Here is an 18,601-nt window from a genome sequence, read left to right on the forward strand (position 1 = left end):
TGACCTAATATAACCAAAGAAATAAAAACGCCGAGCAAGACGAACCTCCTTGAGCTTCGAGGAGGAGGAGGATATCTGCGAGCCGTCGCGGCATGGACGGAAAATCTAGGAGAACATTGTCGGCGAGCGAGGGCACCGGCGATGAGACGACAACAAGAAGAAGAAAGGAGCTTCGCCAATCGCCACTGAGAAACTCCGAATTCCAGTTGAACTAGGAAAAATGCGGTTTCATACACTTAAATAGGTTCCAAAACTTTCATGTCGCCCTCTTAAGTTTATTTATTTTCATCACACACCCTTAAAAATTCTAAGACCGTCAAAATACCTTACCGAATATGGAAATTATTGTGTTTTAATTTTATCTTTCAATCAAACTAGTAATCGTGTACCCGCATCGCGTGTGTAATATAATATATTAAAATCACATTGACTCTTTATAATGAAATTATATTAATTAAAGTATTTTAGCATTAAAATACTAAAGTTGAGTCATTAAGGTAAAGTACCTGACTTTTAAAAATTTATATTATTTGGGTCTTTGAAAATCCGAATTGTTTGGATTTTCGAGTATCATCCTCGTCAGACCTATGCAATAATGCAAGGGTGACGCTAGAGAATCCCAGTAACAAACTATTATAACGGGTTTCCCTATGAAAAAAATAATTTAATTTAATATTATATTTATCTTAATAAAAAAATTAAGAAAAGTATATTTTTTAACATTGTCGGCATAAAATATTTATAGAAGCTTCTTTAATCATAGTGTTGTTAATTCTAAGATGTAGAATTAAAGAGAACTATATTTTTTTTTATATAAAACAACCAGAGAAAATTAATGATGAGAAAAATTCATAATAATACGCCGCAGCTGAGTCTCGAACTTTATATCACTGATTGTTTCGCTTGTGGAATTACTAATAAATCTTAGAATTATTTTTAGGGTGAATAGAAAAAAATGATATTAACGTAAATTTATTTTAACTTTCACCCAAGTTAGTTAGTAAAGGAGGAGATTTTTAATAAAATAATAAGATAAGGAATTAAATATTACCAAATATCCATAATTTAACAAATGATTCAATTTAAATAGGCGATTTAATAATATCATCCATTATATTTGGCATATAATATTTTAAATTATGTATAAATTTAGACTTAATTAGTCTTCTTGTTGTCTTACAAATTAGTACTGTTATGATAATTACTTTATCTATTATGCATTCTTTATGCCTACATTGGTTGATGATTATATACTTGTTTTTATATAACTGATCAAACTTTACATGAAAAAATAACTATGTATATATGTTTGTCACCAGTTCAAAGAAAGTACACTCACTACTACCGGTTTTATTTTACTTTTTTTTCTTGAAAAGCCAATGAGATAATCTCATTTTTCTTGTATATAATATGAAAATCTTAAGATTATAAATTTAATTTTAAAAAATTGAGAGCCTGTTAACTTAATGTTTCTTTGAAAATTAGTTTAATTTTTTTAAAAAAAAATATTATCATATATGAAGAAAATAACATCAACAATGTGTTCTGCTGATAAAAAACATCTCATGAGGATACACATAATGAGAAGTAAAGAACTTTATGTGAATGGAAACAAAAAAATACACAAAATCCTAAATTTTGTTTGCCTGCTTAAAGAACACCCACAAAAAATGCTATTGATAAATAACATAGCTAAAAAAATGTTACATTTCTGAATTGAACTTCAAGTTCCGAAGAAACGACTTGTGTAAAGCAAGATACACGGAAGGATTTCCGATACATGAATGATTGTCTATATGACGAAACATTACAGGGTTTCGTCTACTTGAGCTGAATAGAATCTAGGAAAACAGATGCGCTGCTACTTTATACTTCTTTTCTTCTTCGTTTTGATACGATCCTTTGTTGCCACTGAACGTTTTTGCCTTGCTCGCAGATTCCTTCTCCTTGAGCATTGATGTGAGCGGACCATCAACTGTGGCAAAGTGCATCACAATCGCAATGGGGTTGTAAAGATAAAATGTATTGCAGTAATAATATCATTCATCTTGTTCCTCGAGTTCTACAGCTGAAAAGCTATTAAAGATAACAAAACTTTAAATTCAAAATACTCCACCATCAAGATATCTCTACTTATATGTAATATCTCCCTGCATTAGTTTCCATTTTAACATTCAATGAGAAACAGCAGAAGATATCTCTCAGCATCAACAGTTAATCGCTATTTAGAGAAAAAAGAAAGGAAATACTATACCTTGCCACTCCAAGACTACTTTAGACTCTCCCTTGATTAACTTCGGATATTGATCAATTCGAGAATCCTCCATAATAAGTTCTTCAACCTAACAAAATAGAATTCGAGAATCAGGATTGAGAATCCTTTCTTATTCTTAAGATACATGAAAAAACACAAACTGTTATATAAGAACATATATTCTGAATGTAGAAGTAGATAACAGTAATGATGTACCCCATTCTGAGTTATCCAATGTTTTTTTTTCCTTGTTTAGCAAAAGATATTTTCTTCCTTGTTAGATTTATATAGGATTTTCCTCCCTTGTACATGATAATGTGGCAAATGTAGACCAGCAAAAATTAGATTCCAATGATTTTCTAAGAAATCAATTAATGTTCACTTTCTATAAGCGCTAGAATCACTTGGAAATAACATTGTAAATCAGATAAACCTTTTTCCATAATATAGTATGCTTCCTTTCCCTTGGTAGGAGTAGTTGATCCCTTAGCCAAGATGCAACCACCCAACGTTCTCCTTTATTCTCTCCACTCATAGCTCTCATGGCATTCTCTTGGAGAATTTCACATACCTGTTGAAGAGATTCTTAGTGATATACACATAAATAACAAACTGAAGAAGTATAAATAATGGTGGTGTCATCTGTAGTATATTAGCTCATACATTTATGCAATTGCAATATCCTATTACAGTTATATGCCTCATCAAAGAGATAAATTCTTACACCACAACGTATCATCATTTTAGAATAATTTTTTCTCAAGGAACAACAAACTCTTGGACAACCTGATCTAGCCCTGTATCTATATTCATGCATGGCAAGAAAAATAATCCTTCACCCTGATTGCCATAATGCATCAAACAGTTTAATTACAAGATTATTTCTCTCTCCTCTTCTCTACTTCTTTGTCCACTGCTTCTTCTCAGCATGTAAATATCACCACCTTATACTTCCAAGCAACCACTCCCTCGTCGACATCCTCCAGCAAACCATCACTGACAGATACGATCCTAATCTGGCACACCTAGCAAACTCCAAACTACGTAATACCAGTGACTCCTATAGAAAATGCAATTACCTATTGCTGATAGTCATCAACTTGAAACAAAATGTCAAAAGATTTGATTCTTCATATCTTATGATCTAACAAGGACAAGTGCACGCCAACATTGGAGTAAGAGGCACATTACAAATTATTGATAGGGAATTTTCCATAACAATGATTCTCCATAATAAATTATGCAGAAATCATGAGCATAAACAACCAAGGAACTCAATCTAATTGGTAAAAAAGCAACATCAAGTAACATCAACTGCAATATTTCTGATTAAGGATGTATAAATTCCTACAATAAAAACAGTATGACCACAAATTACACATAGAAACTATAGCAAATTAGCAACAGAAAAATCGTTTCCATATTAACTATGAACAGGGGTACCTGCTCATACAGTTGCTCTGCTCTATGTGTGATCTTCCCTTTTTGATGTATGTTCAGTGTAAACTTAGCTAGACCTACAAGCTGTAGGTTCATTAGAGAATCTGACTCAACTGAAAAGTTAATCTAGGAGCCCAAAGAATCACATACTAAGACAAAAATTGCAAGCAAAATGCCAGCATGCTTGTAAATCCACTGATTGATACGACAATGAAGAGGCTTATGAAATTCAGCTAACATATCTGGACATTTGTACTCCTTGCTTCTACATTCATAAACCAAAAAGAACCTTAGATTATAGCCATTGCTGCAGTGATAAATTCAGATATTGAATTTGTGAAGCAAACCTGTTGTTTATGGCTTTTGCTTCTAACACGGATTCCACAGCTTCCATCATTGTATCTTTTATAAATTTGGAAGTGTCGGCTTTCAAACCAATGCTACTCCGTGTTACATGCTCTTCAATTATATCCTTTATTTCAGCCTCTTGAAACTGAAAAGCCCACTCAGAAACAGAGGCAATAGTGTTCGCCAATGAAATTGCAAGTATGCAAAAATTACTAGAGTAAAAAATTGGAGCATCCATATACCAGAAATCACTACAGAAAAGTTGTATGAAAACCATGAGGTTGGTCATGATAACAGACCCAAATTTTCCCAGGTAGCTTGCACAGAACTTGTCCGTATGCCTTACAAACGTGCTCCTCCAGCAGGTCCAACTGCATTGCAAAACATAGTTCTTTTATTTTTTAATAAATTCTTACCAATCATAAAAGTTCAGCCAATGAAGCTTTTCTCTTAATAAATCACAAAGAAGACTCAATAACCAATGTATTCCAGAGCATACAGCTTTCTTAGTAGTCTGATTGATGACTCCATCTTCAATGCATTTCCTGCCCTGCTTCTTATAACCATGAACACACTCCAAACTCCCACTGGAGCACCATCCATGGTAAGGGCAAGGCTCACAGAGACCTGTAGTTGTATATATAATACAAAAAAATAACAAAATGGTTAATACAAAAATCTAGGCAACTCCAAATTATTATTCAGAAGATAAATGCAAAACTTCTCGTGGCAATTACAGTAAGAAAATGGTAGAAGAGTTACTATCCTTCTGATGTGCTTATAAACAGCACAAAACTACATAGACAATAACTACTATTATGCACCTAATTTTCAATTTAGTGGACTGACCTTAAGGAAAACAGTGGGAACACATCCGTATGAGTTGATTTGGAAGCTAAAAGTCACTCACATTACAAAAGAGCCAATCAAATTGAGTAGTTTCAGGAAAAACTCAATAGATCTTGCTTAAGACTTGAGCTCTGGAGTTATTCTAGAGAAATATTAAGTTTAATGTTGATCCTCTTGGACATTAACCATAGGAGACTGGTTCTTTAACTGACATTATGAGAATGTGTCAATTGGAGAAATGCCTATTGAAGGTGGGATCCATAATGTCCACGTTTCCATATTTATTAATCGAGAATGGGATCTACAAAACTGCAACTAGTTTATTCATCCAACCTACCAAATAAGCATCCTGTTTATATAAAAAGTGACTCCATAATCATTGTATTTGATAATCTAGCACCCCACATGCCAATGCCAAAAGTTGCCGAATCACAAAGGAGTATCATACTTGAGTTGAGTACAATATCCTGCAGAAAGCAACAGAATTGCAACTGCAAATTCGTTTTTATCCCAGTAAGTAATGACAAAAATAAGGTTCTATCAATTTTTTTTTCATTTCTCTCCGTGTTTTCCACGATTAATTAAGAAACAATTTACCCAGTTTTGCACCTTAATGCCGTAGACCTGCTCGTGACTACCAAAAAAAAAAAATGATTTTTTGGTCTGGACCACTAAACTCACCTGGCCCTGTTTCAGTGTTTCTCCATCTAAAACTTTGAACCTCGCTTACAACCCTAGGTCAGCTTAACCACTACTATCAAGCAAAAAAAAAAAGAAAGAAAGGCAACAGAAATGAAAGTCACCATTCTCGGAATCGTAAGACCCCTCTATGCTGTCGCAAAATGGCTTATCCTGTCGATTCAACAAGTACACGGCATAGTTACAGGCAGCAGCTACGGAAGCAGCAATGGCGACGACGGCAAAGAGCCTGAGGAGGTCAGCTTTGGAAGGGAAGATCGCGGTGGATGGCTCCCTTCCGATGAACTGGAGAGGTTTCGATGTCTCCGGAGGCCTCGATTTAGGCCGCTTCCTGATGGCGGAAGGCATCGGCGGGGCCGTATTCCTTCGCCTTGACTCGTCGCTTCCAGAAGCGAGTTACGGCGACTTGCTGGACTCGGTTATAATTTGGAGCCGGCCCAAGTCTAATTTGTGCTTCAAATCGAAATCCAATAGTTTGAACCCTTTTAAAAAATAATAAATCTTGAGGGAGCAATCTGACATTTTTCTCTAAAATTTTAAACGTATAAAACAACTAGTAGATAATTCTAAAAAACATGTCCATAAAAATAATGAGATAAATATTTAAAATTTAATTTTAATATATATCTAAATTGTAATTTTAATTTTTCCAAATTAGAAAAAAAGTCATCTACTATCCAAAAGAATATTATTATTTTTGTAATTTTTTTAAATGTCTAATTAATTCTCTTTGAACATGGAATTTAAAGTGCAAACCACTTCATTTTTCTATGAGGTCCATAAAAAAATATTCATAGTGCAAAACAAAATACATATTATCTAATTTTATTTTTAAAAAAGGATTTTTGCATACTTTATCTCGATTTCGATCCTAACAACTAATCTTTCCAAACCAACTATACCTAACGATGAAGATTGATGTGAACCTTTACAATGTTTTAAATGTTTGATGTGAACCTTTATATATATATATATATATATATATAAATATAAATAAATAAAAGTCTTTGAACATTGGAGGCAGCTCTTTGTGCAAGAGATGTACACGTGCGTCGGCCAACATAGCAAAGTATTAGTTGCTCTGCTGCAAATTGCTTGTTGCGGATTCGTATACCTCTAATGGAAGGCGCCTTAAATGTATTGAAGGGGCCTTTCGTCAATTTTTTTTTATAGGGTTAAAGCATCTAGATCAAATTTAGACTCCTCAATTCCTTTTTTTTTAATCAACATTTTGGATCACTATACCGCATGAGTATCTAAAATTTTCAATCTTGAACACTTTGATTCAAGAAAGAAGTCTAAATCATATAGGAAAAATCTTATTAACTTAAACTTATTATGATCCAACTTCTAAATCCTAAAATCTTAAACCTTAAATTCATATAATATATTCTGTGAACATCTAAAATTGTTAATCTTAAACACTATAAATTAAGAAGAAAACTTTAACTTTAAGAGGAAAAATATTATTGACTCAAATCTATTATTAATTTCTAAATCCTAAAATCTTAAACCCTAAATACAAATAATATATCCAAAAAAAATAATAAAGAAAGAAATAAAGAATTGAGGCGTTTGGATTTGATCTAAGTGCTTCAACGATATTAAAAAAAATCTCAAGGCACCTCCCATATATTGGAAGTGCCTTGGATGCACACGAATCCACAAGAAAGGGTCACCATATAGGAAAGAGGAAGAAGAAGAAGAAGGGAGGAGGAGGAGGAAGAGGAATAGGAAATAGGTAAATTTGGGAGAAAAAGGTGAAGGTCAACTTTATAAACAGTTATATATATATATATATATATTTTAAATTTTATTTAAGATTTAGGATATAATATTTAGATTAAAAGAAGTATTTTTTTAAAAATAATATTGGGTATTCACATGATACTCAAGCTATGTTTAATAGGTGAGATATCATTAATGTGAATGAATTAATAGTGTAATAAATAATTACAAGGGGAGCCAATGATTAATCTTACACCATTAATTTTATCCCACCTATTAAATACTCTGTATCACGCCATTAATTCATAATACCATTAATTCTATTCTACATATAAATATAGTCTCGCAGATTGATGGATGGGTAGGTTAACAAATACTCTCTATATATAATACATATTATTTTAATATTCTAAAATTGATATTAATTATTAATATTTCTTTTCTTGCTGTTGTTATTTAATGGCAAGTGGCTATAGTTGATTCTTGAATCACCTACTTTTTTTTAATTTATCATTACACAAGTCATTGTTAATTATGTTATTTGATTATAATTTTATTGATTCATTCCAAGTCTAATCTTGCTTTCGCAAGCCTATTTAGATTGATATAATGATGTAATTATATCATAATTATTTGAGTGAAATAGTAGATTTTTTTTGTCAATTACTTATAATTTTAAGAGTCAATTTGAACAAGTAGAAAATTCTTAAAATACTTTATTTATGATTATTTTTCAGAGAAGAAAATGATATTACAAAAAAACATAAAATAAAGTTAGAGAAGACAAAAAGCTGAATGCTGTTTATGATTAGACAGCGCATAAGGTGTGTCCTGTTTCGTAGAGGATAAGGATGCGAACTGTCTGTTGAGGGCATTTTAAACAATCTTTATATTACTAAGGGTATTTTATAAAAAGTAAATGAACCAATCTGCCATAATAACATAATCATATTAAATAATTTTAATTAAAATAATTTTTTAAATAGTTGTTTTAAAAAAGGAAAATAAGAGGCGTGAATTTTGGGCAAAGTAAATTTCAGGGTGCGACATGTAATTTTCTTTTTTTTAAAAAAAAAAACAATAATTAATTAATTTCGGCTTATGAGCGCATCAGTTTCAGCAATGGTGATAAGACGGGCGGACAACTCGTGCTTCATTCTCCAGATCTTTTTCCACTGCTTCCTCTCACTCCAGGCGGCGAAGGTGAGGCCCTCTTCCAAGCTCCCCTTGTCTCTATTGTGCTGTCGTCGAGTTGATTGTGATGCATCTCCTTCTCGAGGCCCCTCTCCCGATCTATCTCTATCTGTATCGCTTGGTGCTTAAGAGGAGATCCGGAAGCATGGCCTTCTCGGCATGGAGCCTACCTGCGCTTTTCTTTTCCTGGTTTTGATTTCACTTTGAATGTATAGCAAGTGTGGTGGATCGGGTTGAGGGAATGCTTGAAGTTGGGGGAAAGGCGTTAGTTTTATGCTTTGTGTTGTGTTTATGTTACCATCTTTTTCTTATCAAGTATCAACACTAAAACTCTGAACTGATCAGTCCTACAGTTCATAAGGTTAATATCGTGTTTCAAAAGTCAACTCTTTTTCTTTCTGTAAGATTTTGCATCAGATAACTGAAAGAAATTTAGATCGTAGGATTGAAGTGATTAGCTGATAGGCATCAGAGCATTTAGTTTTATCCCCTTTTTTTTTTTCAGAAGTGAGTTAATATGGTATCAGAGCGCAGGAGGTCAGAGTTCAAATTTCACCAATCAGTTCATGTGTCCAGAGGTCGGTCTTAATCAAGTCAATTACCGCACCCGCAATGAAGAGACGATAAAGAGGAGTGTTAATAATATAAATACAAATTGATTCTTTGTTCTAACAGTTCAGAGTTTTTTTTGGATAAGTGGTTAGAACAAATGGATTCCATGCACAATTTGTTGAGGGTTATCTGTGATGCTGTGGATTGTATATTATGTCAGTCTATTAACAATTGAGAACCATTTATTTAAGGCAAATCTACTTGTTGATGCTTAGTGATTATATGTATTGGGGTTATCAGACAAGTAGTTTAATGACTCCATTGTTGATGACAGGAAACATGCAGGGAGCAATTCAAGCACTCCGTTTGCACGGGAATGCCCTTAAGCGAGGTGTTCTCCAACACATGCGTGTGAGCCCAGCGATGTTACCTACTGTGTTTTCACGTTTTGAGTCAGTTTCGCCTACACAGTTGGAAGAGCATGGTTTTGAAAGCACGACTATCCGGGATGTTCTTACAGCTAAGGGGAAGAATGCTGATGGTTCCTGGCTGTGGTGCACAACTGATGACACTGTTTATGATGCTGTCAAATCTGTAAATGGCCATTGTGTCAATCTTGTTTGGGATTACCATCCAGCTTTAAATAGTTTTAACTGATGGCTTATGCTCTACTGTTTCTAGATGACACAACACAATGTTGGAGCTTTAGTGGTGGTGAGACCTGGAGAAGAGAAGGCAATTGCTGGAATTGTTACTGAGAGAGGTAATTGGTTGTCCATGTTTGTTTTTGTTGGCTGTGAAATGGTATTAAATGTGCTCATGGGTGCATGGATAAAGCTAAACATTTATGTGAAATCATAAGATATTTTCCAATTAGTTGGTAAATTTCTCAATTCTATGGCTGCTCCAGTAGATTCAACTGGGTAGATGATTTTCAGATGTTCTTCGGCAGCTTCAATTTTTATGGCAATCTTTTTACAACTGAGTGTAGGTCAATGTGAAGTTTTAAATTTCAATTAAGTTAAAAATTATCTAATTATCCTGAAAGTTATTTTCATGACATTTTGATAATCACATTGTCTCAAACACAATCATTTACTTGATGCAAATCAATTGTGTGATGGTCCAATGTGTGTGCCAGTTCTCTCTAAGCAGCAAATTTGTTCTTCACCTCTTCAAGACATTAGGGAAATAAGTTTAAGACAATTTTAACATCCTACAAGAGCAGTTGATTAGCAGATAAATTTGGTCTTCACCTGTTCAATATCTTTTTTGAAAACTAAGAACCAGTTTTGATAATTGTTCTTTTATGCAATTATACTTGCCGTGCAAATTACTTGTGTTCTTAACGATTCCTTCTTCTTCAGATTATCTCCGGAAAATGATTGTACAGGGAAGATCTTCCAAGTCAACTAAAGTTGGTGACATCATGACTGAAGAGGTAAATTTCAATCTCAAGTTGTACAGAAAATGTCTGAAAATTTTGAATTGAGTAGAAGTATTATTTCAAGATTTTGTTATTTTGCTTCCAATCTCATGTCGATTCTTTTCCTATATCCAGAATAAACTGATCACAGTGACTCCAGATACCAAGGTTCTACAGGCAATGCAACTGATGACAGGTCTCTTTAGCAAGATTTTGTCGATAGATTGTCTAAATCACCACATTGATATCTTTTGCATTTCTAGAGAATCGCATTAGGCACATCCCTGTGGTCAACAAGAAAAGCATGATCGGCATGGTGTCCATTGGTGATGTCGTTCGCGCTGTTGTTAGTGAGCATCGCGAGGAGCTGAGCCGCCTCAACGCCTACATACAAGGAGGGTACTAGACCAAGCCGCTGTAGAATCTAAATAATGGTAGGTGATGATGGCGAAGAACTCTTCCAAGTTTGCTTTGAGCATATATACCACAACCCATGTACAAATGTGGTGCATCTTCTTCTTTCTTGTGTGTGTCAGTGTGTGTAGGGTTTCTCTAACCAAGCAAACCAACCTTGGTTCTGGCTACTAGCCAATGTTCATGTATAAATCTCCTTGAATCGTGCTGTGTTTCTTTGTTGTGTGCCTGATTGTGGACTTTGCTCAAGTGCCTTTTAAGTGCAATATTATGCATTTTCAACAGATAAAAATATCAGTTTAAATTGTTTTTGTTTTATAAAAAAATCATCTAAAACTATTTCAATTTTATTCTCAGTTTTTAAAGTTTGCTTGATAAATTAATCTTACATGTTTTCATCATAATTTCTTTATTTTTTATATGATCATAAAATAAAGGTTTTTAAAGTATGAAACAAAAAACAAGTAAATTTGTAGAGCCCCTGAGGCACAGCGTATCCGTGAGGGGTAAGGTAGTTATTAATCCATGTGGATGAGTTTTTATTCGGATGGTCGCAAAAAATTTTTATGCAGCCGGATTAGTAATATTAGGATTAGTCGGTTTGAAGGAATATTATCTACTTTCAAAATTAGTTAGGCTGACAATGGATATAATCTAGGCGTATCAATATCGACGTTATTTATAAATATAAATATTCGAACATAATAAGTTTCATATAGTGAACACTAAGTCAGTAATGATATAACGAAAATATTATTTTTACAAAATGAAAATATAAAAGCGATAAGCGAGAGCGTACAAATAAAGATAAACTAAAAGAAAGAATTATTTGAACAGGGTTCCATTATCAGCTCCAAAAAATCTCTGGATCTTCTTTCTCGATTTGTCCTTCGTCTTTATCTGGGGATGGGAGTAAGAGGATGAGTGCTCAGAAAAATACTCAGTAAGTGGGAGTCGATCAAACATAAAATTATAGAATATAAAACATAACAAGACGTTCAAAATTCATGACAAAAATATAATTCATAAAACATGGCAGAAACAAAACTTAATCAAAAATATATACTTGTAGCACTGTTAATCATCTTATTTTTCATGATATTACTGATCAGTCCCCTATATGTAATTCCTCTAAGGGATGAAGTCATATATCGATTATTATTACCTACCACATCAAGGTCATAACTTGTTATATCTTAGCCTATTTTCGAAAATTTCCTTTTACCATATCTAACTTGAGTCATAACATTACATTTTGTAATTCAGAAAGTGCATCTTAGAATTCAGAAAAATAAAATGAGCAGTATAAAATGACCAATAATGAAAAGAAAATATAGATCATACAAAGCTATAATCAAAAACGAAAAGTCTATTTACTTGGTCAGAAGCTTCTTTGGTTTTGGACAGAAATTTTACGGGATTTGAACTTACACGTGCTGATCGAAACTTGGGCAAACATTTGCATAAAATACAGTTGAGGTTTGGATGAATTTTATAAAGTGTTGATCAAAGGATTTGAGTGTCTTTGTAAGACAATATAATGCATTGATTATTTATAATTATGAAAAGGGGTGGCCAAGACATATGAAGAGATGGTTAGATGGAGGATCATCCATTAAGAGACTAGGTGAAAGGTCATGACTAGATGAAAGGTCATGGCTAGGTAGAGGGTCATCTATTAAGAGACTAGGTGAAAGGTCATGACTAAATGAAAAATCATGATTTGATGAATAATCACTAAATCATTACAACATAGTATAGTATCCACTAGTATCTATCTCTATGATTAAATTCGGATCTTCACAAATAATTAAGAAATCTATGATTAGAATCTCAATTGTAATATATTGTATGAGATTTTTTCAAATAATAAGTGAGTTTAAAAATATTGATTATCTAGATGACCTGTATCTCTCTATATTTGCCATTTTCATGAGGACCGGTTGTATTAGCTATAGTTGATCTGGATTATAAAAACAAAAATAAATATAAAAGTCCGGTCCGTTACTGGCGGCCCATTTTACTCCATCTCTCTCTCGGAGTGTCTGCAAAACCCTAACTCTTTCTTTTCCTTTCTCGGCAAGTTTCGAGCTTTTAGTAGCCTACGTTCCTCCTTCCGCTGGTGAGTCCTAGGGCTCTGTTTCCTCTTTGAACCATGATCTTGGGCATTCTTCTCCGACTGGACAAGATCCGTTGTTGAAGTGCTGATCTGGTCGATTCATCCTTGATTGTGTGCATTTTTTTTCTGGCTTTTAGATAGCATGTTGGCATAAAGTCTCCTTTACTTTTTTTTGTTACAATTCCTTTAAGATTTGTAAGTGTTTTTAGAGTTTCTGGGGGAAAGTTAGGATTTTTCGTCTTTAATACCATTGTTGTTAGCTGATAAGTAACTGGGTTGATTTTGCTTCTCAGGAAGGATCATGAAGGTGAAAATACTGAAATGGCATGCTGTAGCTTCATGGACATGGAATGCTCAGGATGAAACGTGTGGGATCTGTAGGATGGCCTTTGACGGCTGCTGCCCGGACTGCAAGTTCCCCGGCGATGACTGCCCACTGATTTGGGGTTCTTGTAACCATGCTTTCCATCTCCATTGCATACTCAAATGGGTCAACTCACAGACGCCTCAACCGCATTGCCCAATGTGTCGCAGAGAATGGCAGTTTAAAGCTTAAAATTTTATCGTATCTATTGTTTGTGGATTGTTTGATTCACTATGATCTAGGGAACCTGAACAAGTCTGGCATTGTTATGTTTTTTAGCTGAAAATTCAAGAGTAGGGCTCTTTTTCTCTTCACAATGCAACTTATTGTCAATATTTTGCGAGTACAAATTAACGATTACCCACATGTGTGTCTTCTTTATATTTACTTTTTGTTTGTTTGATTTTGCAGTTGCAGTAGTCACTAGAGTTGAACAATAGGATGAACGTAACAAGTTATGGATAGTTTAGTTTTTATTGATTGAGTGAAAACTACAGCCATACGAAATCTTTGAATGTATAGGGGTTTGAGAACTGATATCACACTTTCAATGGCATGTTCAGTATTTTGTCGGTGGCCTTGCATGAAATCGCCTTTAAGTTACACAGACTGGTGACAACTGCAAAAATAACTTGTAATGGTCTTTATATAGTAGTGCTTGTTGGTGCAAATTGATCTTTAGGATTTCGATATTTGACAATATATTCAAGTTTGATCAAGGGTTAATCCAAACAAGATTTGATGTTTGGAAGAAAGTAGTCTAGTCAGAACTAGATGATTAGCACGGAGAAGTCCTAACTAGAGGTTAGGAAAAGTAGAAGTTCTAGTCAGTGAAGTCAGACCCTAGTGAGTAAAGTTAGGTAGTGGAAGTCCTGTTGAGTGAAATCATGTCCTAGTGAGTGAAGTCGGGTCCTAGTGAGTGAAATTAGGTGGAGAAAGTCCTAATGAGTGAAGCTAGACAATGGAAGTCATAGTGAGTGAAGTTAGGCAACCTTAGGGGGAGATAACCCTAGGTTACATGTGACCGACTGACGGTCGATCGGACCAGCGAATCTTGAATTCTGTTAACACTATTTTATCTTATCATTTTATCTATTGTGCTAATTTAGTGTTGCAGGGAAGTTTAGCTAGGTCGACGGGCTGACCGGATAGCTGGCACGAAGTCCAGACTGGTCGACGCCCTGATCGAATTTCTGACAAAAGGTAAGTCACTAGAGGAGAGTGACTGTGAGGGCGTGTCCAAGTTGAGGGACAGTAGGCGTTGGTCCAGCTTAGGTCCATTTGGGATTCCTAAGCTGAGACCTTGAATAATTCCTGGTCCTGGGAGGACAGGAACTAATTACTCTATTATACTTGTGCTAACACTTGTCTTGCAGGGTATTCGGACTAACATATTTATTGCAGGGTAAGAAAACAAGCAAAGAAGCAAAGCTGCCTTCGGGTGAATAGTACCCGAAGGTGTCTTCCATGGCTATGGAAGGCGTCTTTCACGGATAAAATTTGACCGGTTCGCAGATAAGGCGCAACGATGTTGGGATAGATTCTATCCCATTGGAGGCGCCTTCAAGACATTTGGAAGGCGCCTTCCAAGCCCTTATAAGGCAGTTTCGAGGAGGCTTTGGAACAACAACTAGATACGAGCTACTGCGCGTCCATTCAAGCTTTCGATTGCTTTCGGTTCCTGCCGCGACTCTACAGCGAAGCTGCTGACCTCGACAACTGCTCCGAGGAGTTTCGATCGTGCCCGACAGACAAACATCAACACAAAGTGCTTTAACTCAATTCCTAAAAAATGTTGGTAACATTTGTTTTTTGTATTTAATTTCTATAAAAAGGGCAAGTGTAGTGTGGTGTACTTGACCTAATTCCTTTGCACTTGATTCTCTCTTCCGGGTGTACTGGAAGAGGTTTTTAGTGGATTGCCCATCGATAGCTCCGCGGGACCTGGGCCTTGGAGTAGGAGTCGCCGAAGGCTTCGAACCAAGTAAAAAATCACTGGTGTTTTTTCTGGTGCTTTCTTATTTACTTTCCACTGCGTACTCGTATTTTCAAAAATCGAAAAAGAAGTGTTTTAAAATCCACGTGATTCACCCCTTCTCTCACGTGCGTCACGATCCAACAAGTGGTATCAAAGAGGGTACTGCTCTGAATTGGTGCAACCACCAATCAGGCAAAAGAGTCTTTTTAAAAAAGAAAATTTTATATTGTTTTCGTTTAAAAATTATTCTTACGCCTTTCATTTTTCCCCTCCAAATTGTTTTTTTAATTCACTTCAATTTGTTTTTCACTATTAGTTTAAATTGACAAAATAACCATTCTAGTAAAATTTATCATAATACTTTTTATTATTATTTTTATTTTTTTATTATTTTTTTAAAAAATTGTGAAATATCTTTATTTCTGTATCTCCCATACTACTTACCTCAAGACAAAGTTTTGGAATTTACTTCTTGTTTATATTTTTTGCAAGTATACCAATGTCTATTCAAGAAGAACGGAGCATCCACGAACCACCACCATACGATCAAGAAGATTTCAACTACTGAAGGCGAGAAATGGAATGATTCTTAGAAAGTCTAAATTTTGATAATTTGCTAATATTGAGAAAGCCTTCTCGGGACTTAGAACTGAACAAAAATGTAAGTAAACTTATTTGTAATATTTTACCTAATAATATTTTATGTAGACTAGAAAAGTAGAAGAATGCACATGAGCTTTGGACCCAATTGATCAAGTTACACGAGGAACCGATGGAGCTAGAGGAATAGGTTGAACTCGAGCTCAGATCAGAGTCTAAATCCCTAGAGTCATCATCAGAATCAGACTAAACTAGCTTTATGGCTTTAATCGCATAAGAGAAGGTAGGAGGATCTGAGTCAAAACAAAATTCAGAATTCGAATCTGAGATGACGATGGATAAAGAGGAGAATCCGAACGAGGATTCTAAAGGTAAAGTTGTGAATTCAAAATTCAAATATCATATAATATGTTTTGAATGCAGTGAAAGAGGACACTACAAAAGTAAGTGCCCCACCTATAAGACTCGAACCATACAACCAGAGGTAAAGGAGAAGTCAACATCTAAAGTTCAAAAAGGGGAGGAGCATATCCAATGCTTCAATTGCAAAAAGATGAGTCACTACAAATCTCAATGCCCAGAAAGAAGATCCAAAGATCCAGGAGGAGCAAAGGTTAGTAAGTTTACAATATATGACAATCCAATTTTTTCTACGCGTGTTAGTAAATTAGATAATTATCATTGCTCTAATTTGGATTTACCTCAACAATTAGATATGCATGCTCAACCAAATAAATTAACTAATAAAAATCTAAACTTAATTTAGAAAATAATTCTTTAATCTTTAAGATATCATATTCAAGGTTCAAGAAATTAGAAAAACAAATCAATCTTTTGAAAAATAAAATTCATAAACAAGAAATGATAATTACCAAATTATTAAATCTACATTTGGATTACAAGTCTAAGCCAAATTTAAATAAAACCCCAAGATATAATCAAGTATTTCTTGATTATGAAATTAATCAACAAATGTAATAACAAACCGAATCTAAATCAGAGACATAAATTAAAATTCATAAAATCTAGATTTAAATTAATTAAAATACTTAAATATTTAACTAAACCTAATAAAACAAATATCAATAATTCAGGGGAGGCTCCAAACTAGTTGGCACCTCCAAAAGTAACATACACGACTGAGTAATTAGGATTAGAGTAAAAAGGGACAAAGTTTTACTTGACTTACGGTACTGGTGAAGTTTTGGATGATAGTAAGTTAGGGAAGCTCAGTCTATGCATGTCTAAGAAGATTTGGTTTTGACTTGGTACATTTGGCTGAGTAGAACTCACTGAAGATACCCCTTACGAATTCTAACTAGTTAGACCAAGGTTTTGTACTAAGTTCAGTGGATAGGACTATTTGAAAAACCTTGAAGGCATGGTTACTCTAATGATGTTCAGGTGACTCACCATTGTCTAAAAGTTTATCCAAAGAATATTTATTTGTTGAGCCCAAAGCTAAACCTAAATCTAACACAAAGTTAAACCAAACCCTGAAATTGAACTTAACTCATCTCATAAAATTATAAGAATCTCTGATTGAAAACATAGATCGGGTGAGATGACTAATAAATAAATAAATTAATCAAATTTTAAAAAATTAAAGTAAATTAGATTAAATTAAATTAATCTAATTAAATTAAATTAAAATAAATTAAAATAAATTGAATTAGATTAAATTACCTCTAAATAAATTAAATTAAATTAACCTAACTTAAGTTAACTTAAAAATAAAACATAAAACTTAAAATTAAACCTTAAAATTAAATTTCAAACTTAAAAATTAAATATAAAATTATAGTTAAATTTAAAATTAAAACTTAAACTTAAACTTTAAATTTAAAATTTAAAATTAAAATTAAAATTTAAACTTAAAATTAAAATTTAAACTTAAAATTAAAATTTAAACTTAAAATTTAAAACTTAAAATTAAACTTTAAAGTTAAATTAAAATTAAAATTATATTAAGTTAAACTTATTCTAATCTATGTTACTTAACTTAAATTTCAACTTAATTTAATAACTTCAAATTAACAATTTATTTCATTTAAATCTACTTAATTTTTAATCTTAATTAAAAAATTTTTAAACTACTTATCACCCAACTTATTTAACAGATTAATTAATCTATTAATATTCTCAATCAAAATTCTTTTAATTTTTTTTAAAATTTTTTTAAAATCATTTTAAAAATTATTTAAAATCCTTTTAAATATTTTAAAAACCCTTAAAAATCATTTAAAAGTTATTTAAAAAAAATCTTTAAAAATTATTTTAAAATCTTTTTAAAAATTTTATAATCTTTAAAAATTCTTTTAAATAATTCTTTTTATTTAAAACTTTAAAATTAATTTTAAAAAATTCTTTTTAAACAAATTTAAAAATTATTTTAAAAATTCTTCTAAAAATTATTTTTTTAGAAAAAAAACTATAAAAATTATTTTTAAAAATTTATTTTAAAATTATTTTTAAAAAACTTCAAAAATCATTTTATTTTTTAAAATTCTTTTAAAAACTTTAAAAATTATTTTAAAAATTATTTTAAAAACTTTAAAAATCATTTTAAAAAATTATTTGAAAAATTATTTTAAAAACTTTAAAAATTATTTAAAAAAATTCTTTTAAAAATTCTT

The 18,601-nt window shown here is 32.8% G+C and overlaps 3 protein-coding genes and 1 long non-coding RNA gene across 8 annotated transcripts; 2 read left to right on the forward strand and 2 right to left on the reverse strand.

Annotated features, from left to right (window-relative positions):
- Nucleotides 1–1,578: 1,578 nt before the first annotated feature.
- LOC122001683 lies at nt 1,579–6,025 on the reverse strand. Its single transcript, XM_042556566.1, has 9 exons — nt 5,695–6,025; nt 4,542–4,669; nt 4,342–4,413; nt 4,042–4,187; nt 3,845–3,959; nt 3,698–3,778; nt 2,688–2,825; nt 2,255–2,342; nt 1,579–1,975 (listed from the first exon to the last, which is right to left on the reverse strand). The coding sequence occupies exons 1-9, from the start codon at nt 5,936–5,938 to the stop codon at nt 1,842–1,844; spliced, it is 1,146 nt and encodes a 381-aa protein (XP_042412500.1). The 5' UTR covers nt 5,939–6,025; the 3' UTR covers nt 1,579–1,841.
- A 2,390-nt stretch (nt 6,026–8,415) lies between these two features.
- On the forward strand, nt 8,416–11,118 carry LOC122001684 (CBS domain-containing protein CBSX3, mitochondrial-like). 4 transcript variants are annotated; one of them, XM_042556568.1, is made up of 6 exons: nt 8,416–8,521; nt 9,399–9,658; nt 9,746–9,827; nt 10,432–10,505; nt 10,626–10,686; nt 10,754–11,118. In XM_042556568.1, the coding sequence occupies exons 2-6, from the start codon at nt 9,404–9,406 to the stop codon at nt 10,894–10,896; spliced, it is 615 nt and encodes a 204-aa protein (XP_042412502.1). In that variant the 5' UTR covers nt 8,416–8,521; nt 9,399–9,403; the 3' UTR covers nt 10,897–11,118. The 4 variants fall into 4 exon arrangements, with proteins under 4 accessions (XP_042412502.1, XP_042412501.1, XP_042412504.1 ...); XM_042556567.1 differs by lacking the exon at nt 8,416–8,521 and adding an exon at nt 8,631–8,776; XM_042556570.1 differs by lacking the exon at nt 8,416–8,521 and adding an exon at nt 8,677–8,701.
- Nucleotides 11,119–11,646: 528 nt separating this feature from the next.
- On the reverse strand, nt 11,647–12,410 carry LOC122000231. The gene is made up of 2 exons (XR_006117037.1): nt 12,282–12,410; nt 11,647–11,804 (listed from the first exon to the last, which is right to left on the reverse strand). It is a non-coding gene; the product is annotated as an uncharacterized LOC122000231 (long non-coding RNA).
- Nucleotides 12,411–12,913: 503 nt separating this feature from the next.
- On the forward strand, nt 12,914–13,751 carry LOC122000232 (anaphase-promoting complex subunit 11-like). 2 transcript variants are annotated; one of them, XM_042554706.1, is made up of 2 exons: nt 12,914–13,026; nt 13,317–13,751. In XM_042554706.1, the coding sequence occupies exon 2, from the start codon at nt 13,325–13,327 to the stop codon at nt 13,577–13,579; it is 255 nt and encodes an 84-aa protein (XP_042410640.1). In that variant the 5' UTR covers nt 12,914–13,026; nt 13,317–13,324; the 3' UTR covers nt 13,580–13,751. The 2 variants fall into 2 exon arrangements, with proteins under 2 accessions (XP_042410640.1, XP_042410639.1); XM_042554705.1 differs by having other exon boundaries at nt 12,924–13,116.
- The last annotated feature ends 4,850 nt before the right edge of the window (nt 13,752–18,601 follow it).

Source organism: Zingiber officinale, chromosome 7A (genome assembly GCF_018446385.1).
Source record: "Zingiber officinale cultivar Zhangliang chromosome 7A, Zo_v1.1, whole genome shotgun sequence".
NCBI lineage: Eukaryota > Viridiplantae > Streptophyta > Magnoliopsida > Zingiberales > Zingiberaceae > Zingiber > Zingiber officinale.

Coding starts and splice junctions, on each gene's coding strand:
- LOC122000232 (XM_042554706.1), top strand. CDS start 13,325: ATGAAGGTGAAAATACTGAAATGGCATGCTGTAGCTTCATGGACATGG.
- LOC122001684 (XM_042556568.1), top strand. CDS start 9,404: ATGCAGGGAGCAATTCAAGCACTCCGTTTGCACGGGAATGCCCTTAAG. Junction 10,506..10,625: donor GTGACATCATGACTGAAGAG/GTAAATTTCAAT, acceptor TCCTATATCCAG/AATAAACTGATCACAGTGAC. Junction 10,687..10,753: donor GGCAATGCAACTGATGACAG/GTCTCTTTAGCA, acceptor TTGCATTTCTAG/AGAATCGCATTAGGCACATC.
- LOC122001683 (XM_042556566.1), bottom strand. CDS start 5,938: ATGCCTTCCGCCATCAGGAAGCGGCCTAAATCGAGGCCTCCGGAGACA. Junction 4,414..4,541: donor ATCAGACTACTAAGAAAGCT/GTATGCTCTGGA, acceptor TTTGCAATGCAG/TTGGACCTGCTGGAGGAGCA. Junction 1,976..2,254: donor AGTAGTCTTGGAGTGGCAAG/GTATAGTATTTC, acceptor ACTTTGCCACAG/TTGATGGTCCGCTCACATCA.